Here is a 25843-nt window from a genome sequence, read left to right as displayed (position 1 = left end):
CTGAGAGAACAATGGAAGTTTGCAGTCAACCGCTTGTCACACCTGTCCCGTTTATTAGGGAGGCAATCGCCGGGCTAATTCCAAGAGCCAATGTATCGGCCCCCCGAACCGCACCACGAAAGCGTGGACAATTTAGAAGTGGTCCTTATTGGTGCGCCAGCGGACGCCGGCTGTGGCCCAAAGAACAAGACAGAGCCGAGAGTTGATAAACAAACAAATTATATTCTCAATAATGGCAGATCGAAAATAATACACAAAAATGCACACTCCACAATAGTTACATACAATACGTCACCAATCGGACAACGTACTACACAGTACAATCAGCCACACTCAAAACAACGGACACAGACAACAATACGCACTACAATGCAGTCGCATGCATTGAACAACCAAGACACTTAAGGACTAAAGAGATAGAAAACCTATTCAGGCCAAAGTCCTTGGAACAAAAGTCTGAATGATACTCTTCCGAGAATCACTCACTCGAAGTCCAGCGTTGTTGTCGTTCCGTAGTTCTCAGTTTCTCTTCCAGGAAACCTCGCGTCCTCAAATGGCCACTCTCCAAGCTTCAAACTTCTTCGCCGGAAATCCGTCGGCTTCACACACGCAGCTGTTGCCCGCGTCTTCGCTCGATAGCGGTAAACCCACGCTCTTGCCTGTAGCTCGAGCCGTCCCTACGGACCAAAAACTTCGCCGACTACACGGCGGAATCTCTACGCACTCTGGCGCTCACTTCCGTCTCCTCCTGTTCTGTCACTACGGGCAGAACCTTCGCCGACTACACGGCGGAATTCCTACGCGCTCCGGCGCTAACTTTCCGTCTTCCCCTGTTCTCTCGTCTCGGCTGCTCGATTAAATACGTTCCGCGCCCCTTCCAGAACGTTCTCCTCATTTCGTCGGCGCGACGCGCAGCGAAGGCTGGGGAGAGACACGAGACGGTTCGACAGCCCTCCCCGGAGGATGATTCACTCGGTCTGACCACGCCTCCTTCGTTCTAGAAAAATCGCGGCCTTGCTGGGCCGCCGATGTGGGGTGAGGAGGTTCGTCTGTGAAGCCGTGCTTCTGCGGGGAGAGCGCGCGCCCGGGAGCCCTGGATGTTTGCTTTCTTTTTTTTTCTTTTTACCTCGCGGCGTTTCTGCCGCCCGTTGTCGTAAGGATTTGGCGGCGCGCTCTTTTTTAGCGCTCGTTCTGTGACACTGCCCCCCACTTTAAGAATATTATCTCATAATATTCAAAACCACACAAACGAGCGTGAACAGTCACCACACATTCTCACAGACTGTAACACAATCCGTCGCTCATGACACTTCACATTCACAATATATCACTCAATACAATCTTATATTGTAGTTCGATTCCACAGCACATGAAATATAACCACAGGCACATGATTACAACACTTCATCACACATTCCAAACAATACAAACGTACAAGGTTCTGTCTATACAACAATTATACAACACTATACATCACATCACAGCACAACACTTCGACACTTGTGACACAGGATAACAAGAACATTAACACAACATATGTCACTCAGCCCTGCCAAACACATTCTGATTCCACCTCAGCACCTATCTTGAGTACTTCGAACAGCGCTTGCGCCCCTTTTTGCGGTGTTCGCTCGATCTCTTCTTGTGCTTCCACGTTCTTTTTCGGGGAGCCCTTTCCAACGACGATATCTGAGGCGTCGTCTCAGCCATCGTTGTCTCTTCCGACACCGTTAATGCGTCATTACATTCGACGGGTCCTGTCTGTGTATTTACCCGCTTGATGATGCCTCTACATCTTGCCCGGCTGGCCAACTCCGTCTCCTTTACACTGTCAGTCGGTTGAGGTCGTGCCGACGTACGTCCAGTTGCTCGGCCTGTGAACTTATTCGACACGATCGTCTTCTCCTTCGCTGTCTCTTGCGCCGCAGCTTCACCTTGGGCTCTAGTGAGATCCGTCACTGGCTGCTCCTCCACTGTATCTCGCGGCCGCTGTGTTGGCGAGGGCTCTATCTTCGGGTCTTCTCCCAAACATTCTGGATCATTCGGCCCTCGCGCCCCGACGATGTTTCCGATGACAAGGTCGTAAAGGGGGGTCGTCATTCATAGAGCGGTAACTTTCCCGCTGAAGTACGGGGTTTCCACCTCAATCTCTGCTTCGGGAAGTATCCGGACCGTACGGTCAATTAGGCAAACCGGTTTCGTTCTGCCTGTCAACTCACTTTCCCGTACCAAATTTCTCCGAACGATAACAGTGGAGCTGCCGGTATCTCTTAACACCGTAACTTTTTTGCCCGCAACTTTTCCAGGCCGCGCTGGCATTCCTTTCGTAACACCGGTTGGCTGTTTTGACATTACAGCACCGACAATAGGAATTTTCTCCCCATTTTTCAATTCTACGAATCCGTCGGTGACGGCATTATTATCGGATTTCGGTGCCACTTGCACACAGGATACCTGGTGAGTTTGACTCGCTCCGTTTCGACATGCATCTGCTTTGTGCCCAGTCTGACCACACTTAAAACATTTCACTACCATAGGGCTCGTAAAGATCGTTCGACAGTTTTTCGCGCGATGACCCACTCGGTTACACAGAAAACATCGCGGAATGTTCTCTGGTGCACGCTTCTTTTCTTCGGGAGCCAATTTCTTCGAATCATCGGGACACTCCTTCTTTACTTTGGCCAAATTAGTGCCACCTTGCACTTCCAAGAATTGATCAGCCAATTCAAGCATTCCTTCAAGTGAGTCAGCCTTCCTCTCTTTTAAGTACAGTGACAGGCTTGGGTGGCAACTAGTAAGAAATTGTTCTCTAATTAGGAGCTCTCTAAGCTCATCGTACTCCTGCGCTGTTCCTGAAAGTTCAATCCATCGGTCGAAATAATGGCAAAGTCGGGCGGCATACTGCGTAGCCGTCTCACCATCAGTTGGCTTTCCTGTCCGAAATCTGTCCCGGAATCCTTCCACAGTGAATCTAAATCGCTTCAACAAAGCAGTTTTCACCTTTGCATAGTTGGCTGCATCGGTCGGCGTCAGCCTACCGTACACACTGAGCGCTTCACCGCTTAAGCAAGTACTCAAAGCAGTTGCCCATTGATGTTCCGGCCAATTCTGGCTCTTCGCAATCGTCTCAAATCGGTGGAGGTACGCGTCTAGGTCGTCCTTCCTTTCATCAAACGCTACGAGCAGCTTGCTTGGGTTCAAGCGGAAGCCGTGATCCTCTCGTTCGCTGCTTTCAACTCTAGCTTGGACCGGAGTTTCACTTCGCTGTTGCAAACGGAGCCGCTCGAGTTCTATCTCGTGCTGTCGCTGCCGTTCCCTTTCCTCTCTTTCTTCTTTCGCCCTCTCAGCTGCCAGTCTTTCTTTCTCCAGCTCCAACTTCAATTGCAGCTCTCTTTCTTCTTTCAGCTGTCGCTCTTTTGCTTCTCTTTCTTCTCTCGCCCTTTCAGCTGCCAACCTCTCTCTCTCCAACTCAGCTTCTTTTTCCGCTTTGGCTCTTTCGACCGCCAACTTTTCCCTTTCCAGCTCAGCTGCCTTTTCCTCTTTGACCCTCTCTTTTTCTTCTTTTTCCCTCTGGGTGACCCACTTCCGTAGTTCGGCGCCGGAAAGACCCATCTTCTCACCAAGCGCAACTAACTTTTCGAGATCCATTGTGTCTCGCAACTCGCAATTAAAACCTTGCCGCGTGCAAAAAGTATCTGCCTAAATCGGTCTATCGGAACACTCCCCTGCACTCGTTAACGAGAACACTGAACAACACACAAAATCGTTCCGATAGCACTATCAACAACTCGAGGCTCTTTCTCACTACTTTGGACACACTGTGCACCAAAAGGTCCTGTTTCGCGGACGCCAGATTAATTGTCACACCTGTCCCGTTTATTAGGGAGGCAATCGCCGGGCTAATTCCAAGAGCCAATGTATCGGTCCCCCGAACCGCACCACGAAAGCGTGGACAATTTAGAAGTGGTCCTTATTGGTGCGCCAGCGGACGCCGGCTGTGGCCCAAAGAACAAGACAGAGCCGAGAGTTGATAAACAAACAAATTATATTCTCAATAACGGCAGATCGAAAATAATACACAAAAATGCACACTCCACAATAGTTACATACAATACGTCACCAATCGGACAACGTACTACACAGTACAATCAGCCACACTCAAAACAACGGACACAGACAACAATACGCACTACAATGCAGTCGCATGCATTGAACAACCAAGACACTTAAGGACTAAAGAGATAGAAAACCTATTCAGGCCAAAGTCCTTGGAACAAAAGTCTGAATGATACTCTTCCGAGAATCACTCACTCAAAGTCCAGCGTTGTTGTCGTTCCGTAGTTCTCGAAGTTTCTCTTCCAGAAACCTCGCGTCCTCAAATGGCCACTCTCCAAGCTTCAAACTTCTTCGCCGGAAATCCGTCGGCTTCACACACGCAGCTGTTGCCCGCGTCTTCGCTCGATAGCGGTAAACCCACGCTCTTGCCTGTAGCTCGAGCCGTCCCTACGGACCAAAAACTTCGCCGACTACACGGCGGAATCTCTACGCACTCTGGCGCTCACTTCCGTCTCCTCCTGTTCTGTCACTACGGGCAGAACCTTCGCCGACTACACGGCGGAATTCCTACGAGCTCCGGCGCTAACTTTCCGTCTTCCCCTGTTCTCTCGTCTCGGCTGCTCGATTAAATACGTTCCGCGCCCCCTTCCAGAACGTTCTCCTCATTTCGTCGGCGCGACGCGCAGCGAAGGCTGGGGAGAGGCACGAGACGGTTCGACTGCCCTCCCCGGAGGATGATTCACTCGGTCTGACCACGCCTCCTTCGTTCTAGAAAAATCGCGGCCTTGCTGGGCCGCCGATGTGGGGTGAGGAGGTTCGTCTGTGAAGCCGTGCTTCTGCGGGGAGAGCGCGCGCCCGGGTGCCCTGGATGTTTGCTTTCTTTTTTTTTTCTTTTTACCTCGCGGCGTTTCTGCCGCCCGTTGTCGTAAGGATTTGGCGGCGCGCTCTTTTTTAGCGCTCGTTCTGTGACACCGCTTGAACTTTACACTTTGCGTGGGAATAAATAAGCACCAGATGGTGTCCTAGGAATCAGTACCAGATATTGTCGTTCTTAAGAGGGCTAACTGGTTCACTAACACTGTGACAAACTCCGAAATGAGACTTTGCTTGAAGAATCAAACTTTTTCTTTGGGGAAAGGCAGAGAAAATACAGGAAGCTGAACAATGGCGACAAAAAAGCGCAATACAAGACACTTTATATTGACTGAACTTCACGATTGGTTTCACCATCAGTTTTGATTAATGTTTACATGAAGCTCGGAAACGAAAATTTTATGGCATTGTTATTACAATCAAAAACAACAAAAAAGACCATGGCATGGCCGTTGGTACAACACTGATTAAAAACTGCTTAAACCAGGAAATCATAAGTCAACAAAAGCCAAGAACCAAAGTATAAAAAATGTTTGTAATCAAATGACACGTCTAAAAGAAACTGCAACCAGGGGCAACGTAACGACCACATAAGCATGTTGAAAACAAACTACGTGAACTGAAATGAGGTTCAATGTTGCTATTTTTAAGTGCTACAGAGAGAGATAGAGAGATAAAGATGCAAGGAAAGGCAGGGAGGTTAACTAGACGCACATCCGGTTTGCTACCCTACACTGGGGAAGGGATAAAGGGGAGAAAAGAGGTTGCAGAAAGATGAGAAGGTACACACAATCACGAGCACACTCGGGGAGCACACACAGTGTACAGGCGGTCGCTCAGGTTTGTTGACTTTAGGTAAAGCAGCAGTGCTTTACTTGCTTTCTGCGCAACTGAGGCAGATGCCCAAGGTCCTAGTATTTTCTGCACACAAAATGGTCTGGGGTCAAGTCGATTCAAAACCATCCCGAGCTGGCATCGCTGTGTGCCGTAGCAAGCGCAGTTGCACAGGACGTGTTCGATGGTCTCTTCAGCTCCGCAGTAGTCGCATGTAGGAGTGTCTGCCATACCAATGCGAAAGGAGTACACCTTTGTAAATGCAACACCCAACCAAAGGCGGCATAACAGTGTCGCATCGGAGCGGGAAAGTTGTGATGGTAGCTTTAGCTTGAGCGAAGGATCCAGTTCATAAAATTGACACCTTTGGAAGCTGGTAGACGACCAGAACGTGCGTGTGAGATCTCGAGCCAGCAGGTAAAGTTGTCTTGCTGCATCATTCCTTGATAGAGGAATCGGGACTACACGGGTTTCTTCATGGGCTGAGCGGGCTGCATCATCGGCTAATTGATTTCCGGTAATACCGATATGTCCAGGCAGCCATTGATATATAATATCGTGCCCTCGTGCTAGAGCTTCATGATGGCAATGTCTTATTTCTTGTACCAGTTGGTCATGACTCCTCCTACGCATGGCAGACTGCAAACTCTGAAGCGCTGCCTTCGAATCACAGAATATGACCCATTTTCCTAGACGTTCTTGAACGAGATATTGTAAAGCAGCCCTTATAGCAGCAAGCTCTGATGCCGTAGATGTAGTCATATGCGACAACTTAAACTTGATTGTCATTTCTGCAGCCGGAATTACAGCGGCACCTGATGAGCTGCTGGACGAGACGGACCCATCAGTGTATATCTGCGTTCGGTCTAAGTACAACTCATGTAATAATAGCAGTGTTGCTTGCTTCAATGCTACTCTGGAGTGACTGCTTTTCTTTTTGATTCCCGGAATTTCTAGACGTACTTGCGGCTGGTCGAGGCACCACAAAGGACAAGCCGTTCTCGCAGCTGGCGTATATCCTGATGGAATGCTGTTTAGGTACTTGGCTATGACGTCTGAAAACGTAGCACGTGGTCTTCCGGAAGGTAGAAGGGCCAAGTGGTGGTCGGGGACACGGCTAGCATGTCGAATGTGCGCTCTGAGGCAATCCACAACTATATATGTCCTGACCCGAAGGTCTTTGGCAAGCATTATTGTGGCATAAGTAGAAGCGCATCGGGGCAGTCCTAGGCAGATACGCAGTGCCTGACCCTGCAAACTCTCCAATGAATGAGTATTCAATTTGCATGTGTTAGTCAGTGCTACAAATGGCATAATAACACATGCTGATAATTTACCAAGGGCACACATAATGCGCAAGAAGGGAGGAGCTTGTATTAGATCAGCATAAGTAGAACGCCTTGACAAAAACGCTAGACACCTTGAGTCTCATTTAATATTATGCAACTTGTTGTCAACTGTTTTTCCTTTGATTTTTATTGTTTCTGGAATGATTTAATTGTACTCTACGGGCCTAGTAAGACCATGCGAAGAACTACTCAATGTGTGCACATGAGACTTTACACGATCATCTCTATCTACCTTGTAATGCTTGACGCACAGCTCAGGCTACTACTCACCGACTTCCTAGCATGAAGTAGATTCAGACAACTCGTGGGATCCGCCCATTTTTTTATAACTTTATATATAGTTGCTCATTTAGTAGTGTACAACAATCAATATTCTTTTGCACATTGCATGCATCGTTGTTTAAGCCGAAATTATATGAAGTTTTGTTAGCGTTTGTAAATGAATTCTGTTTCTTACTGTTGTGCATGCCGCAACCTTCTTTCATGGCTTTGGTGTCATGTTAAGTTCGCAGTACATTTAATAAAATGTTTTATAGTAACACAGGCTAGTGTATGACCTTCCTTTGCGCCATGACCCTTCGACAGCCAAACATCATTTAGAAATGTGCTAGGTTGTTATATGGTGGATTTGGGACGCTCAACGCCACATATCAATTATTAATATGCTGGGTCGATGATTTCAAACTAATTTCGAATTATCCGTTTACGAACTATTAGTACTGCACGACAGCTATAATAAAGCTATCTATGACCTCCACGATCGAAAGCATTCGTATAGGAAACATCAAAAGTCATAGACTATGATTAGCAGTCACCCATGTGCTGAAAGCCTGGCAATCCATCGAAGCCCGTCGGACGCAAGAACTGCTAAGGAACGAATCAACTTAATTTTAACAATCTAAGTGTATAGAACGGAAAATCTGGGCTTCTGCGCGCGAACACCGAAATATGTTTGTAAATTGTGCTGTAGTTCTAAACTCCGGAATTATTTCGACCACCCATGAGGTTCTCTGACGTTCATTTAAATTTACGTATGCAACTAAGGTTGCATGGCGGGCTTGTTGATTATTCATGTTGTTCAAGGAATAGCGCATCTAGGGCGGGACAGAGAAGAAGACACAGAACACATACACGGCACTAACTTTCAACAATGCGGTTTAATCCGAGAAACAGCAATACTTATACCCAAACATGGCGCGTCGCAACCACGTGCTAGAACCAGAAAATTGTGATCTATTGCAACTCATGCGACATCCAAATAATGCAATTCTTTCAATGGTAATGATACCGATGGCTTGCTTATACATGCGTCCCCAAACTTGGCAATGAATTTCGCATCTATAATGAGCCTTGTTATTCGGTTAGTGCTTCTTCCGATTATGCTGGTGCGATTAAAGATGGGTTGGCATCCGCATTATTTGCAGTGAATTGCAAGAAAACCCTCAGGCTGTGCCTTGGCCACGTTATTCTTGTGTTAGTTCAGCCTATCACAGCTATATAGGCCAAACCGGTAGATGCATCAATGATGCATCTACACTCGCAGCTAAGTACACTCGCGGCTAAGTGTACCTCGCTGTTGTCACCGTCTGGCTGTTTGCGGCCACGTCCACTAGGGAGATGCGGCAGCACATGCACAGCGTTGGCTGCGTCCGTCACGTTAACTGTTTGCTTCCAGGTACAGTTGCATATGTGTAGGTGAGTTGTTCTCTATTTATTAAAGATGGCATGTGACACAGGTGCTACTTCCACAAAGACAACGTGGTCCGAAGATGAGAAACAGGCGCAAAAATATCACATACGTTGTGCTACAAATCCGTCAATCGCCACTGCCATCGTTTCCAAAGTACACTTCGCTTCCTCGTGTAGCAGCGAACCGCCAAAATGACACCTCGTGAGCGTAAGTACACTCGCTCAAAGTACACTTAAGTTGCTACGTGTGACAGGGGTATAAGTTTTCTGCGTTCACGGTGATTTGCATTACACCAATATAAATATGCTAATACAGGGACTCGGGCGGACAAGTTCCTGGCTTCCTGCGTCCGTTTTATGTAGCATTGTTTCATTGGGACTAGTTAAGACAAGCCAATCAGCAATATTTAGTATTTTCCACGTGACGTCATGAATCCAGCTTGTGAACATGCTGGCACTGCGCGATGGCGGCTTTGGTGACAAACAAGCTGCTGTGGTTTACATATCTCAATGTGATAACGACGTGGAAAGAACGCCTCCTAGCGCGAATAATGCGCATGTGATGCTTTGATAATACTTACGTGATCGCCAAAGTCACGTCCTCTAATGCTGGTGCTCCGATACGACAGGTTTCAGCGACGTCGTTATACTGCCAGACATCTTTGTGTCCAGCGTTGCTCCGGTAAACAGCGAGCGTCATATCCACGTTTTACAACATGTAGACGTGCGCTGCGCGATTGTTTGACCTTCACGTTCCTCTTTTTGGAGACCATGTCACCCAAGAACTGCGTTGTGTGCTGCCAGTGTAAACACCACTGGCTCGCAAAGGTTGACATCGTGGGAGCCATGTCAGGTGAAAGGCGAGCGGAGTCCTAGTTTGGTGGTGCTATGAGCGTCGGGCTCACGCTGTCCAATCAGCGTCAAGATTTACTTCTCTGCTGCTGCAACTCCGTACCTAGGGACAAGACCACAGTGGTGAAGTTTACGCTTATCACTGATAGTACTTGAATACTTTGTTTTTTTTTTCTCCATCGTTGGTTGTTTGGAGATTGTAGGCGTACATGAGAATATATTGGGGCTGGCTGGATGCGTTTCGGCAACAGGTGAAGCATATATCAACCAATGAGAGCTGCTTCGTCTGCAAAGTACGACGGCGTGCTGCCGTCAGTTGATTACAAAAGCAACGGAGAAGCTAGCACAGCTTAACTGGTTGACTGCAGTCATCACCTGCAGCGCCTGCGCGTTCATGCTCGCATTCACCTCCAGATACCATCGCGATGTTCGAGAGGAAATCAAATGACGAGGATTCCACCTAGTTGGTGCAGCACAGCAGATTTCCTGCGATAAGTACTTACCCATGCACCTCCGAATTTAATGCCTCGTCGAGCAGTGTCCCGTTGTAGAGACCGAACATTTTAGAACGAGTGAAGCACACAGGCTACTTCCCCTTGTTTTATTTTAAGTACCAAAATACGTAAGCTATAACAATGTTGTTGCCCTCGCTTTCTTTCTTGTAATTTTCGCTTTCATATCGGTGTATTACACTCGCTCCATGAAAACTGAGCTTGCCGTAGTCGAGTCTCTGGCTCGTTGTCTATCTTGGCCCAGACACAGCATTTTAGTTGATATGATAGGAGACCTCTGCGTGTTACAAATGTTATCACGAGCGTATGTCTCATCACCTCAGGAGGAATCATCATTCACTGTTTCCTCGAACTGTTCATAAGACATGTCTGAATACTTTTTTCTGTATTCGTTTCAAGGACTCGTAAGCAAGGCTTCCGTTACAACTAGATATTGCACGTGAGAGGACGCATTAGTTTTTTTTTTTTTTTAATGGTTCAGGCTGTGGAGTGACCGTATTGTGGCTGCGTATTGACTTCAAAGACAATGAGCAAAGTGCAGGTGGTCGTTTTCGCTGCTGCATCTCAAAGGTCATAGGTTATTATTCAGAGCAATTGTTGCAGGTTCCACCCCAACGTAAATCGTGGATAGAGAACGCGGCGATGGATAGGCAATGCTTGTCACAGAATCTGTTAACGAAGACTTTTAACCATTCCAGCCTCAGACGGTGATGGGAGTGGCTCCCGAAAAGAATTTAGCAGAATATATATTTGGCCGTTTCGCACACCTCCGTTCAACAGGTACGTGTTCACATTTTCGCTTGCTGCTTAGAAACAAGTAGCACGTTCAGATGGTACTTCACTAAACAGGAATACGCATGGAGCGCAAGTAAACAATTCAGGCTCAGCCGGCTAGCCCGCCTCGGTGGTGTCGCAATTACAACGCTCAGCTGCTGGCCCAAAGGTCGCGGGTTCGACCTCGGCAGCGGCGGTGGCATTTTTATGGAGGTGAAATGTTACCCTACATTTACTACCCCGTTGAATAAACTATGCAAAGTGATCGCATGATCTTTTTTATTGTTCATTTATTTTTGTCTTGTTTTCATGCTTTTTTTCTTTCTGCAGGCTACACCTGAATATTTGCTGTTCCCTTCCAATAACATTTTAGTTGAAACTAGCGCTTGTCCAGCGTCATTCGCTCGTCTTACGTACGTGCAAGCAGTGGGATAGTCAGGGTGAACAGTGGAAGTGCCTCAGACAGGCTGGCCGACCTTTCGATAGGAGGACCTATGTCCTCCTACCTAGCTAAATGTGCATGTAGCTAGCTAGCAAGCCAGCTACATGCACATATCACAACTTGTCAGCAGAGAGTGGTTAAATTACAGATAGCTGATCCTATTTATTTTTTACAGCACAGCCTTTCTCGCCGAGCCTTTCATTTCCAGGATTCATGGTAACTCTGTGGTGTATTATAAGTAGGTATGCGCCACAGACATTTGCTTAATCCCACTATCGACACCTAGTGAACTAAACATGGATGCAACAATTAGCTCAACAATTGGTTATGTGCCACGGAAGTCTCTTGGATCTATCAGAAAACAATTGTCAAACGCAAATTTGCTGTAACATGGCTCTTTGTGGTTATAAGAGGCGGCTGCTATACTAACACCTAAAGCTTAACAAAGAGCGTTTAGTAAAACATATCTCAAAGACTCGCAAGACATAGAAATTTGTTAGCCTACCGAAGGAAACACCTCCATCTTCTCTGTTTCATTGGTGTCCTGCGTGCTTGCACATTGGAATGTTTGCGCCCATACACATTTCTATGCACCAAACGATGGTTTCTTAAAAAGGTAAAGGAGACGGCAGTGGGGTTTATGCCGCTACATTGATCCTGTGAAGCACTATATACAGAACGCATCGTTTTATAGTGTTCCCCATTTATTGCGTAGTGAGCACTGCTCACGAAGGAATATGGACTTATGCTTTAGTGCAATGCCCTCGACAATTGTCTCTTCCCGGAAGGATGTGTTACTAGGCGTGATCAGGCCCATCGATCACTTCTCACCTGTTTAAGCAAAACTGAATTTGCCTCACATTTAAAGGCATTTTTCATGTGGTTATTTGTATTTACATATGCGGTATTTGTTTTCTTTGTTTTTTTCTCTCCTCTGTATTTTTCTCTCCTCCTAAGTTCCTTTCTTCTATGTTCCCCTTTTCGAACGAGCAAGAAGACGTTGTTTTCCTATAGGCGGCAGTTGTCGACAGATACCTCCGTATTTCCTTTGTGTCACCTTGTTTTTTGTGTATACAAACCAAATAATAAATGATGACGCATGCATCAAAAGCCGCGCTTTCCTCAGGCTTATTTCCTTGGCGATATGCCACGCAGGTTAATGGCTTCATTGCTACGTTTACCGTGCTCCACCGCAAGGTAAATAAATCATATTACAAACCTTTAGTTTAGTCAGTGAGTCAGTCAGTCAGTCTGACCAGTCAGTTAGTCTGACCAATCAGTCAGTCAGTCAGTCAGTCTGACCAATCAGTCAGTCAGTCAGTCAGTCTGACCAATCAGTCAGTCAGTCAGTCAGTCAGACCAGTCAGTCAGTCAGACCAGTCAGTCAGTCAGTCAGACCAGTCAGTCAGTCAGTCAGACCAGTCAGTCAGTCAGACCAGTCAGTCAGTCAGACCAGTCAGTCAGACCAGTCAGTCAGTCAGACCAGTCAGTCAGACCAGTCAGTCAGACCAGTCAGTCAGTCAGACCAGTCAGTCAGCCAGACCAGTCAGTCAGACCAGTCAGTCAGTCAGTCAGTCAGTCAGTCAGCCAGTCAGCCAGTCAGTCAGCCAGCCAGTCAGTCAGCCAGCCAGCCAGCCAGCCAGTCAGCCAGCCAGTCAGCCAGCCAGCCAGCCAGCCAGTCAGCCAGCCAGTCAGTCAGCCAGCCAGTCAGTCAGCCAGCCAGTCAGTCAGCCAGTCAGTCAGCCAGTCAGCCAGTCAGTCATCCAGTCAGTCATCCAGTCAGTCAGCCAGTCAGCGAGTCAGTCAGCCAGTCAGTCAGCCAGTCAGTCAGCCAGTCAGTCAGCCAGTCAGTCAGCCAGTCAGTCAGCCAGTCAGTCAGCCAGTCAGCCAGTCAGTCAGTTAGTCGACATTGTTAGTAATGTTCGCTCTAATAGTAATACCAGCCGCTTCGAAAAATTGAACTCAAGGATCACATATATGCAATCTATTCCAACCAAACCATCAGTGTTATCTTTTTTCTAAACCCTCGCATGTATAAATAAAGGACGAACAACCTGCGTTATTAAATCACATTTACAGGAACAGGCAAGATGATGTATTTGTGATTCACTAGACATCTTGTTGCACTGAGCAGTAGACCTATAGCTACGGAAGCAGTAGGCCTAGCCCCCTTCCCACACACGCCCCCCCCCCTCCACCCAAAGTCCAACCGAATTTTTATCTCATGTATAATATATTGTGGTAGTATTGTAGAACAATATAGGATACAATGGGCTCCACCATCTGTTCCCGAACGTAGCACGTAACTTCTTTCTCTCAGAATATCCAACGATTTTCAGAGAAATAATGGCACTGCATGAGAGGCATGGCACCGTTTGGATTCTGAGGAAGAACATTGCAAGCAAATTCCACGAAAAACAGGTGTTTTCTTCCATCAGAGCTCTTCTGAATTCTCCGAATGAAATGTTTGCCGCAAACTAGGGCTTGACACGGCACGACTAAAGCAATCCGCAGCTGCTTTCGTTAAAGGCCTAACTGCGCAGTACAGTCGTAGAACATTTGACAGATGGTGGGTAACCAATGTTCTCTTGCTTCAAACAATGTATTGGAGAGGTCAAGGTTCGTACGAAACGCCAGCGAAACAGCTGAGTCACACTCACGAATGCATTTTATGAACCTTTTTCGCCACTCGTCTTGACGATGCCTTCATCTCGTCATGAAAGCTTCAGTTATTCTAATGCAAAAACGTTCTATACCAGTGCTATCATTTCTTCTGCTCACCGTGGGTGTTCAGTTTTCTGTCTATCATGTTGGGCTTCGCTCTTCATCGACGAGATGTGGAGCCACGAGTAAGGCGGTAAAGTTTGAATACGTCACGCAAACCTGGAGGCATTGTGACCCAACCACCAACCAGACCACCGTACTCATCAGCGTCACTTCGAGTGCAGATCACTTCCAGAATCGAATGGCGATACGCGACACATGGGGAAGCACGGCCCTCAAAATGGGCTTCGTCGTAGTCTTCCTGTTGGGGGCGACACTGGACCAGGAAGTACAAAGAAAAGTGCTGGCAGAAAACGATATTTACGGTGACGTCGTCCAGGGGGACTTCATCGAGAGCTACGAGAATCTCACCTACAAGACCGCGATGATGATTCGTTGGACTCGAGCAAAGTGCTCAAAGGCTGAATTCGTGCTCAAGATCGATGACGACATGATCCTCAGTGTGTGGGACTTTGCCGTCATCTTGAAAGGTTTGGAAGGAATCAAGCACTCAATGTGGGGCTACTTGTACCGTCATCACGGACCCAATCGCAACGTATCTTCCAAGTGGTATGTGTCTGAAGAGGAATACGCGCCAGATACATATCCAGACTTCCTCTCTGGCACAGGCTATCTGATTTCGGGCGACGCCATTTCAGCCCTGGATGACGTTATCCACGACGAGTGCTTCTTTCCTCTGGAAGACATCTATTTGACCGCCATTGTAGCTGAGAGGGCACAAGTAAGACGTTTGCATTTGAATGGCTTCTCGAACGAACACATCTGGTACTACCAGCCATGCTCGATCCCGATAGTTGTGACATCGCATGGCTGGAGCCCAAGAGCCCTGAGAGAACAATGGAAGTTTGCAGTTGACCGCTTGAACTTTACACTTTGCGTGGGAATAAATCAGCACCAGATGGTGTCCTAGGAATCCGTACCAGTTATTGTCGTTCTTAGGAGGGCTAACTGGTTCACTAACACTGTGGCAAACTCCGAAATGAGACTTTGCATGAAGAATCAAACTTTTTCTTTGGGGAAAGGCAGAGAAAATACAGGCAGCTGAACAATTGCGACAAAAAAAAAGCGCAATACAAGACATTTTATATGGACTGACCTTCACGATTGGTTTCACCATCAGTTTTGATTAATGTTTACATGAAGCTCGGAAACGAAAATTTTATGGCATTGTAATTACAACCAAAAACAACAAAAAAGACCATGGCTTGGCCGTTGGTACAACACTGATTAAAAACTGCTTGAACCAGGAAATCATAAGTCAACAAAAGCCAATAACCAAAGTATAAAAAATGTTCGTAATCAAATGACACGTCTAAAAGAAACTGCAACCAGGGGCAGCGTAACGACCACATAGGCATGTTGAAAACAAACTACGTGAACTAAAATGAGGTTATATGTTGCTATTTTAAGTGCTACAAATGGCATAATAACACACGCTGATAATTTACCAAGGGCACACATAATGCGCAAGAAGGGAGGAGCTTGTATTAGATCGGCAGAAGTAGAACACCTTGACAAAAAAGCTAGACACCTTGAGTCTCATTTAATATCGTGCAACTTGTTGTAAACTGTTTTTCCTTTGATTTTTATTGTTCCTGGAATGATTTATTTGTACTCTACGGGCCTAGTAAGACCATGCGAAGAACTACTCAATGTGTGCACATGAGCACAACTGCTCACTTTACACGATCATGTCTATCTACCTTGTAATGCTTGACGCACAGCTCAGGCTACTACTCACCGACTTCCTCGCATGAAATCGATTCAGACAACTCGTGGGATCCACCCGTTTTTTAAAACTTTATATATAGTTGCTTATTTAGTAGTGTACAACAATCAATATTCTTTTGCACATTGCATGCATCGTTGTTTAAGCCGAAATTATATGGTGTTTTGTTAGCGTTTGTAAATTAATTCTGTTTCGTACTGTTGTGCATGCTGCAACCTCCTTTCATGGCTTTGGTGTCATGTTAGGTTCGAAGTACTTTTAAAAAAATATTTTATAGTAACACAGGCTAGTGTATGACCTTCCTTTGCGCCGTGACCCTTCGACAGCCAAACTTCACTTGGAAATGTGCTAGGTTGTTATATGATGGATTTGGGACGCTCAATCTCACATATCAATCATTATTATGCTGGGTCGATGATTTTAAACTAATTTCGAATTATCCGTTTACGAACTATTAGTACTGCACGACAGCTATAATAAATCTATCTATGACCTCCACTATCGAAAGCATTTGTATAGGAAACATCAAATGTCATAGACTATAATTAGCAGTCACCCATGTGCTGAAATCCTGGCAATCCATCGAAGCCCGTCGGACGCAAGAACTGCTAAGGAACGAATCAACTTAACTTTAACAATCTAAGTGTATAGAACGGAAAATCTGGGCTTCTGCGCGCAAACACCGAAATATGTTTGTAAATTGTACTGTAGTTCTTAACTCCGGAATTATTTCGACCACCCATGGGGTTCTCTGACGTTCATTTAAATTTACGTATGCAACTAAGGTTGCATGGCGGGCTTGTTGGTTATTCATGTTGTTCAAGGAATAGCGCATCCAGGGCGGGACAGAGAAGAAGACACAGAACACATACACGACACTAACTTTCAACAATGCGGTTTAATCCGAGAAACAGTAATACTTATACCCAAACATAGCCCGTCGCAACCACGTGCTAGAACCAGAAAATTGTGATCTATTGCAACTCATGCGACATCCAAATAATGGGATTCTTTCAATGGTAATGATACTTACACATGCTACTTATGGCTTGCTTATACATGCGTCCTCAAACTTGGCAATGAATTTCGCTTCTCTAATGAGCCTTGTTATTCGGTTAGCGCTTCTTCCGATTATGCTGGTGCGATTAAAGATGGGTTGGCACCCGCATTATTTGCAGTGAATTGCAAGAAAACTCTCAGGCTGTGCCTTGGCCACGTTATTTTTGTGTTAGTTCAGCCTATCACAGCTATATAGGCCAAACCGGTAGATGCATCAATGATGCATCTACACTCGCGGCTAAGTACACTCGTGGCTAAGTGTACCTCGCTATTGTCACCGTCTGGCTGTTTGCGGCCACGTCCACTAGGGAGATGCGGCAGCACATGCACAGCGTTGGCTGCGTCCGTCACGTTAACTGTTTGCTTCCAGGTACAGTTGCATATGTGTAGGTGAGTTGTTCTCTATTTATTAAAGATGGCATGTGACACAGGTGCTACTTCCACAAAGACAACGTGGTCCGAAGATGAGAAACAGGCGCAAAAATATCAAATATACGTTGTGCAACAAATCCGTCAATCGCCACTGCCATCGTTTCCAAAGTACTTTTCGCTTCCTCGTGTAGCAGCGAACCGCCAAAATGACACCCCATGAGCGTAAGTACACTCGCTCAAACTACACTCAACTTGCTACGTGTGACAGGGGTATAAGCTTTCTGCGTTCACGGTGATTTGCATTACACCAATATAAATATGCTAATACAGGGACTCAGACGGACGAGTTCCTGGCTTTCTGTGTCCGTTCTGTGTAGCATTGTTTCATTGGAACTAGTGAAGACAAGCCAATCAGCAATATTTATTAATTTTCCACGTGACGGCATGAACGCAGCTCGTGAACATGCTGGCACTGCGCGATGGCGGCTTTGGTGACAAACAAGCTACTGTGGTTTACATGCCTCAATGTGATAACTACGTAAAAAGAACGCCTCCTAGCGCGAATAATCTGCATGTGATGTTTTGATAATACTCACGTGATCGCCAAAGTCACGTCCTCTAATGCTGGTGCTCCGATACGACAGGTTTGAGCGACGTCGTTATACTGCCAGACATCTTTGTGTCCAGCGTTGCTCCGGTAAACAGCGAGCGTCATATACACGTTTTACAACATGTAGACGTGCGCTGCGCGATTGTTTGACCTTCACGTTCCTCTTTTTGGAGACCATGTCACCCAAGAACTGCGTTGTGTGCTGCCAGTGTAAACACCACTGGCTCGCAAAGGTTGACATCGTGGGAGCCATGTCAGGTAAAAGGCGAGCGGAGTCCTAGTTTGGTGGTGCTGTGAGCGTTGGGCTCACGCTGTCCAATCAGCGTCAAGATTTACTTCTCTGCTGCTGCAACTCCATACCTGGGTACAAGACCACAGTGGTGAAGTTTACGCTTATCACTGATAGTACTTGAATACTTTGTTTTTTTTTTTTCCTCCATCGTTGGTTGTTTGGAGATTGTAGGCATACATGAGAATATAATGGGGCTGGCTGGATGCGTTTCAGCAACAGGTGAAGCATATATCGACCAATGAGAGCTGCTTGGTCTGCAAAGTACGACGGCGTGCTGCCGTCAGTTGATTACAAAAGCAACGGAGAAGCTAGCACAGCTTAACTGGTTGACTGCAGTCATCACCTGCAGCGCCTGCGCGTTCATGCTCGCATTCACCTCCAGATACCATCGTGATGTTCGAGAGGAAATCAAATGACGAGGATTCCACCTAGTTGGTGCAGCACAGCAGATTTCCTGCGATAAGTACTTACCCATGCACCTCCGAATTTAATGCCTCGTCGAGCAGTGTCCCGTGGTAGAGATCGAACATTTTCGAACGAGTGAAGCACACAGGCTACTTTCCCTTGTGTTATTTTAAGTACCAAAATACGTAAGCTATAACAATGTTGTTGCCTGCACTTTCTTTCTTGTAATTTTCGCTTCCATATCGGTGTATTACAATCACGTCATGAGAACTGAGCTTGCCGTAGTCGAGTCTCTGGCTCGTTGTCTATCTCGGCCCAGACACAGCATTTTAGTTGATATGATAGGAGACCTCTACGTGTTACAAATGTTATCACGAGCGTTGATGTCTCATCACCTCAGCAGGAATCATCATTCACTGTTTCCTCGAACTGTTCATGAGACATGTCTGAATACTTTTTTCTGTATTCGTTTCACAAACTCATAAGCAAGGCTTCCGTTACAACTAGATATTGCACGTGAGAGGACGCATTAGTTTTTTAATGGTTCAGGCTGTGGAGTGACCGTATTTTGGCTGCGTATTGACTTCAAAGACAACGAGGAAAGTGCAGGTGGTCGTTTTCGCTGCTGCATCTCAAAGGTCATAGGTTATTATTCAGAGCAATTGTTGCAGGTTCCACCCCAACGTAAATCGTGGATAGAGAACGCGGCGATGGATAGGCAATGCTTGTCACAGAATCTGTTAACGAAGACTTTTAACCATTCCAGCCTCAGACGGTGATGGGAGTGGCTCCCGAAAAGAATTTAGCAGAATATATATTTGGCCGTTTCGCACACCTCAGTTCAACAGGTACGTGTTCACATTTTCGCTTGCTGCATAGAAACAAGTAGCACGTTCAGATGGTACTTCACTAAACAGGAATACGCATGGAGCGCAGGTAAACGATTCAGGCTCAGCCGGCTAGCCCACCTCGGTGGTGTCGCAATTACAACGCTCAGCTGCTGGCCCAAAGGTCGCGGGTTCGATATCGGCAGCGGCGGTGGCATTTTTATGGAGGTGAAATGTTACCCTACATTTACTACCCCATTGAATGAATTATGCAAAGTGATAGCATGATCTTTTTTATTGTTCTTTCATTTTTGTCTTGTTTTCATGCTGTTTTTTTTTCTTTCTGGAGGCTACACCTGAATATTTGCTGTTCCCTTCCAATAAAATTTTAGTTGAAACTAGTGCTTGTCCAGCGTCATTCGCTCGTCTTACCTACGTAAAAGCAGTGGGATAGTCAGGGTGAACAGTAAAAGTGCCTCAGACAGGCTGGCCGACCTTTCGATAGGAGGACCTATGTCCTCCTAGCTAGCTAGATGGCTAGCTAGCTAGCTAGCTAGCTAGATGTGCATGTAGCTAGCTAGCTACATGCACATATCACAACTTGTCAGCAGAGAGTGGTTAAATTACAGATAGCTGATCCTATTTATTTTTTACAGCAAAGCCTTTCTCGCCGAGCCTTTCATTTCCAGGATTCATGGTAACTCTGCGGTGTATTATAAGTAGGTATGCGCCACAAACAATTGCTTAATCCCACTATCGACACCTAGTGAACTAAACATGAATGCAACAGTTAGCTCAACAATTGGTTATGTGCCTCGGAAGTCTCTTGGATCTATCAGAAAACAATTGTCAAACGCAAATTTGCTGTAACATGGCTCTTTGTGGTTATAAGAGGCGGCTGCTATACTAACACCTCAAAGCTTAACAAAGAGCGTTTAGTAAAACATATCTGAAAGACTCGCAAGACATAGAAATTTGTTAGCCTACCGAAGGAAACACCTCTATCTTCTCTGTTTCAACGGTGTCCTGCGTGCTTGCACATTGGAATGTTTGCGCCCATACACATTTCTATGCACCAAACGATGGTTTCTTAAAAAGGTAAAGGAGACGGCAGTGGGGTTTATGCCGCTACATTGATCCTGTGAGGCACTATATACAGAACGCATCGTTTTAGAGTGTTCCCCATTCATTGTGTAGTGAGCACTGCTCACGAAGGAATATGGACTTATGCTTCAGTGCAATGCCCTCGACAATTGTCTCTTCCCGGAAGGATGTGTTACTAGGCGTGATCAGGCCCATCGATCACGTCTAACCTGTTTAAGCAAAACTGATTTTGCCTCGCATTTAAAGGCATTTTTCATGTGGTTATTTGTATTTACATATGCGGTATTTGTTTTCTTTGTTTTTTTCTCTCCTCTGTCTTTTTCTCCCCTCCTAAGTTCCTTTCTTCTATGTTCCCCTTTTCGAACGAGCAAGAAGACGTTGTTTTCCTATAGGCGGCAGTTGTCGACAGATACCTCCGTATTTCCTTTGTGTCACCTTGTTTTTTGTGTATACAAACCAAATAATAAATAATGACGCATGCATCAAAAGCCGCGCTTTCCTCAGGCTTATTTCCTTGGCGATATGCCTCGCAGGTTAATGGCTTCATTGCTACGTTTACCGTGCTCCACCACAAGGTAAATAAATCATATTACAAACCTTTAGTTTAGTCAGTCAGTCAGTCTGTCAGTCTGACCAGTCAGTCAGTCTGACCAGTCAGTCAGTCAGTCAGTCTGACCAGTCAGTCAGTCAGTCAGTCAGTCTGACCAGTCAGTTTGACCAGTCAGGCAGTCAGACCAGTCAGTCAGTCAGTCAGTCAGTCAGTCAGTCAGTCAGTCAGTCAGTCAGTCAGTCAGTCAGCAGGTCAGCCAGTCAGCCAGTCAGCCAGTCAGTCAGACAGCCAGTCAGTCAGTCAGTCGACATTGTTTGTAATGTTCGCTCTAATAGTAATACCAGCCGCTTCGAAAAATTGAACTCAAGGATCACATATATGCAATCTATTCCAACCAAACCATCAGTGTTATCTTTTTTCTAAGCAACCCTCTCAAGTATAAATAAAGGACGAACAACCTGCGTTAATAAATCACATTTATAGGAACAGGCAAGAAGATGTATTTGTGATTCACTAGACATCTTGTTGCACTGAGCAGTAGACCTATAGCTACGGAAGCAGTAGACCTAGCCCCCTTCCCACACACGCCCCCTCCTCCACCCAAAGTCCAACCGAATTTTTATCTCATGTATAATATATGGCGGTAGTATAGTAGAACAATATAGGATATAATGGGCTCCCCCGTATGTTCTCGAACGTAGCACGTAACTTCTTTCTCTCAGAATATCCAACGATTTTCAGAGAAATAATGGCACTGCATGAGAGGCATGGCACCGTTTGGATTCTGAGGAAGAACATTGCAAGCAAATTCCACGAAAAACAGGTGTTTTCTTCCATCAGAGCTCTTCTGAATTCTCCGAATGAAATGTTTGCCGCAAACTAGGGCTTGACACGGCACGACTAAAGCAATCCGCAGCTGCTTTCGTTAAAGGCCTAACTGCGCAGTACAGTCGTAGAACATTTGACAGATGGTGGGTAACCAATGTGCTCTTGCTTCAAACAATGTATTGGAGAGGTCAAGGTTCGCACGAAATGCCAGCGAAACACTCACGAATTCATTTTATGAACCTTTTTCGTCACTCGTCTTGACCATGCTTTCATCTCGTCACGAGAGCTTTAGGGATTCTAACGCAAAAACTTTCTACACTAGTGCTAGCATTTCTTCTGCTCGTTGTGGGTCTATCAAGTTGAGTTTCGCTCTTCGTCAACGAGATTCGCAGCCACGAGTAAGGCGGTAAGGTTTGAATATGTAACGCCAACCCGGAGGCATTGTGAACTAACCACAAATCAGACCACTGTACTCGTCGGCGTCGCTTCGAGTGCGGATCCCTTCGAGAGTCGAGCGGCGATACGGGACACCTGGGGAGGCTCAGCCCTCAAGATGAGCTTCGTCGTAGTCTTCCTGTCAGGGGCCAGGAAGTACAAAGAAAAGTGCTAGCAGAACACGATATTTACGAGGATGTCGTCCAGGGAGACTTCATCGACAGCTACGAGAATCTCACCTACAAGACCGCGATGATGATTCGTTGGACTCGAGCAAAATGCTCAAAGGCTGAATTCGGGCTCAAGATCGACGGCGAAATGATCCTCAGTGTGCATGACTTTGGCGTCGTCGTGAACGGTTTGGAAGGATTCAATGTGGAGTTACTTCTACCGTGATCACGAACCCAATCGCAACGTAGATTGCAAGTTGTATGGGTCTCACGAGGAATACGAGCCAGATACATATCCAGACTTCTCTGGGATGGGGTATCTGATTTCCGGTGATGCTATTTCAGCACTAGATGACGTTATCTACGCATGAGTGCTTCTTTCCTTTGGAAGACATCTATTTGACCGCCATTGTAGCTTAGAGGGCGCAAGTAAGTCGTTTACGTTTGGATGGCTTCTCGAACGAACACAACTGGTACTACCAGCCATGTTCGAATCATGAGAGTTGTGACATCGCATGGCTGGAGCCCAAGAGCCTTGAGAAAACAATAGAGGCTTGCTGTCGGCCGCTTGAACTGCGCACTTTGCGTGGGAAGAAATGAGCACCAGACGGTGTCCTAGGAATCGGCGTCAGATATTGTTGTTCTTAGGAGGGCTAGTTGGTTTACGAACATTGTGGCAAGTTCCGAAATGAGACTCGGCACGAAGAATTAAACGCCTTTTTTGAAGAATGGTACAGAAAATTCAAGCAGCTGAACATTGACCAATAAAAAAAAAGAACTAAACGACCCATTATGTATTTACTGACAATTTCGACTGCTTAAACTATTTTTGTTAAAGGTTTGCATGATGCACACAAAAGCAAATTTCACCGAATTGTATTCATACCAAAAACCAGAAAAAATACCATGACTTGGCCGTTTGTACAACACTGAAAAATAACTGCTCGAATCGGGAAGTGAAAAGTCAACAAAAGCGAAGAAGCAAAATGTAAAAAAAAAGGTTTGTAAACAATTGACATGTCTCAAAATCTGCCACCAGGAACAACTTAACGACAACAAAACCGTGTTACAGCAAACTAAGAGATTTTAATTGAGTCTCAATGTTGCTATTTTTTTTCAATGTGCTGCCGATGACACGCTAACCAAAGTTGATAATTCACTAAACGTACAATAAAATTGTGGCGGTTTGGGCAAGTTGGTATGACATAACGGCAGATATAGCGCGAAAACAGAACGACGACAGAGGGACAAGAGCGCTCGTCTCCTTTTTGTCCCTTTGTCATCGTTCTGTTTTCGCGCTATAGCTAGCATCAGATACACGTAATGCATAAGAAGGGAAGAACCCGTAATTGCTTGCCCTAAGTGAAACTCCTTGACAAAGAAATGAGATACCTAAAGCCTCCTTTAGGACCATGTAACTTGTCAGATGTTTTTGTTTTGGTTTTATTGTTCCTGGAATGTTTTTATCGTACTCGAAGTGCCTAGTAAGGCCATGCACACAACTATTGAATTTGCGCACATGATCACAACTACTCACTCTACACGATCACGTCGATTTACTTATTAATGCTTAGCTCAAAGCGAAAAATTCCGACACAGGCAGCTACTTGCTGACATCCTTGCATGAGACCGATTCGGACAACTCGTGGAATCTGTCTTATTTTTAAAAACTATTGGTACAGTTGCTTGTTCAGCATTGTAGAACCATGAATAATCTTTTGAAGATTTCATGCAGCGTTTTTTGAGGGGAGACGAAGCGCAAAGATGACTAAATTGTGATTTTCAAATTGTCGTGGCACAATATCCCAGCATTACTGGCATGTGTGTCCACAAAGTGGCGTGTGTTTACGCGCAGTGGAAAGCATTTGAATATCACCCCAAACCTGCCTGATCCCGTGACTACACCGCGGCAACTCGACCTTTAAATGACGTTTTCTCCATACACTACTTTTCGTCAGAAAACGAACATTTCCTCTGTGACCACTGAAGCTATCAAATGCAAACTTTTGTGACTTCTTTCTAAATATCTATCATGCACCCTTTTTGAAGCAAGAGAACGTTGTTTTCACCAGAATTGTATTTTTACAAAAGTTCTTTTAAAAAATGTCCTAAAATTTTAGTCATAAAACATTTATATTTTGACGTGAAGAACGGTCATGCCAACAATTATTAAGTCCTATTCAGAAAGATACCCCGTACACATGTAATAACTGCCAGACTTCATCATTTTCCATGCAAAATTTGTTTAACAAAAGTTTTTTATTAAATTAGTCAGATAACTTGTTTATCATTTTTGCAACAATTTTGAATTTTGCTGCCAAATGAACAAAAGGTGCAGTAAAATCCTCATTTAAAAAACTTGCAATATTTTGTAAAGCTTGCTTTAAAAATGACACAGCGATGGGCAGTAGTAGTTACACAGCTGTCTGTGCTATTCGTCCCCCTTAAGCCGACATTCTATGGTGCTTTGTTAGCATTTGTAAATAATTTTTTCTTGCTGTTGTTCCCGCTGCAACCCACTTTTACAGCTTTGATCTCATATGAGGTTCACAGTATAACGAAACAAATATTTTAAAAACGACACAGGCTTGTATAAGACATTTCTTTGCGCCGTGTTCCTTCGACAGCCAGACATCACTTATAGTATTCTGTTGGGCTGATGGGGATACCTAAATTTTCGAACTATTAAGAGTGCAGGACAGCTGTAATATAGCTGTATATGGTCTCCATGATCATGAGGCATGCGTAGGAATGTTTATTTTTCCGCAGCATATGTGTTTAGAAAAAGTAGTCAATGATTTAAAAGGTCATACATAGGTCATACATAGTCATACATACATATCAAAGGTCATACATAGGCTGCGATTATAGTTGCGAATACCCATGTGATGAAAGCCTGGCGATCCATCGAAGCCCGTCGCACGCCAAAACGTCTCAGGAACGAATGAACTTATCGTCAATATTACAAGCGTATGTAATGCGAATTCTGTGCTTTTGCGTGTGAACACCGAGGTATGTTTATGAATTCTGCTGTACTTCTAAACTCCAAAATTATTTTGACGAGCTGGGGTTCTCTGACGTCTGTTTAAATCGAAGTAAGAAGGCTTTTTTGCTTTACACACCAATCGAACAGCGACCGCTGTTTTCGTAAAAAAATATCAAAAAACCACCTAACTATACTACTATGGGTATAGAGCAAAATCCTTTGTATAAAGCGGCATTGAAACGGTTTTGAAGATTTCATACAAAAGCATTCGGATAGTAATCAAGTCCTGTGCATAATTTGCAGGCCGAGTT

The 25843-nt window shown here is 45.4% G+C and overlaps 1 protein-coding gene and 1 long non-coding RNA gene across 3 annotated transcripts in view; both read left to right on the top strand.

The window, feature by feature from the left end:
* Positions 1-10806: 10806 nt before the first annotated feature.
* Positions 10807-25843, top strand: part of LOC142774428 (uncharacterized) — a 55087-nt gene continuing 40050 nt past the window's right edge. The window contains exon 1 of one of the 2 annotated variants that reach the window (XR_012886393.1): positions 10807-10945. This is a non-coding gene — a long non-coding RNA (uncharacterized LOC142774428). Of the gene's footprint in view, positions 10946-19341; positions 19481-25843 lie in introns of those variants that run through there. The other variant, XR_012886394.1, reaches the window with a different exon arrangement.
* LOC119180930 (beta-1,3-galactosyltransferase 5) lies at positions 13971-15084 on the top strand. The gene has a single exon (XM_037432071.2). The coding sequence runs from the start codon at positions 14098-14100 to the stop codon at positions 15073-15075; it is 978 nt and encodes a 325-aa protein (XP_037287968.2). The 5' UTR covers positions 13971-14097; the 3' UTR covers positions 15076-15084.

This window comes from Rhipicephalus microplus, chromosome 10 (genome assembly GCF_043290135.1).
Source record: "Rhipicephalus microplus isolate Deutch F79 chromosome 10, USDA_Rmic, whole genome shotgun sequence".
NCBI lineage: Eukaryota > Metazoa > Arthropoda > Arachnida > Ixodida > Ixodidae > Rhipicephalus > Rhipicephalus microplus.
Note: the sequence above shows the minus strand (reverse complement) of the source record. Positions and strands in the feature narration are given on the sequence as shown.

Coding starts and splice junctions, on each gene's coding strand:
- LOC119180930 (XM_037432071.2), top strand. CDS start 14,098: ATGAAAGCTTCAGTTATTCTAATGCAAAAACGTTCTATACCAGTGCTA.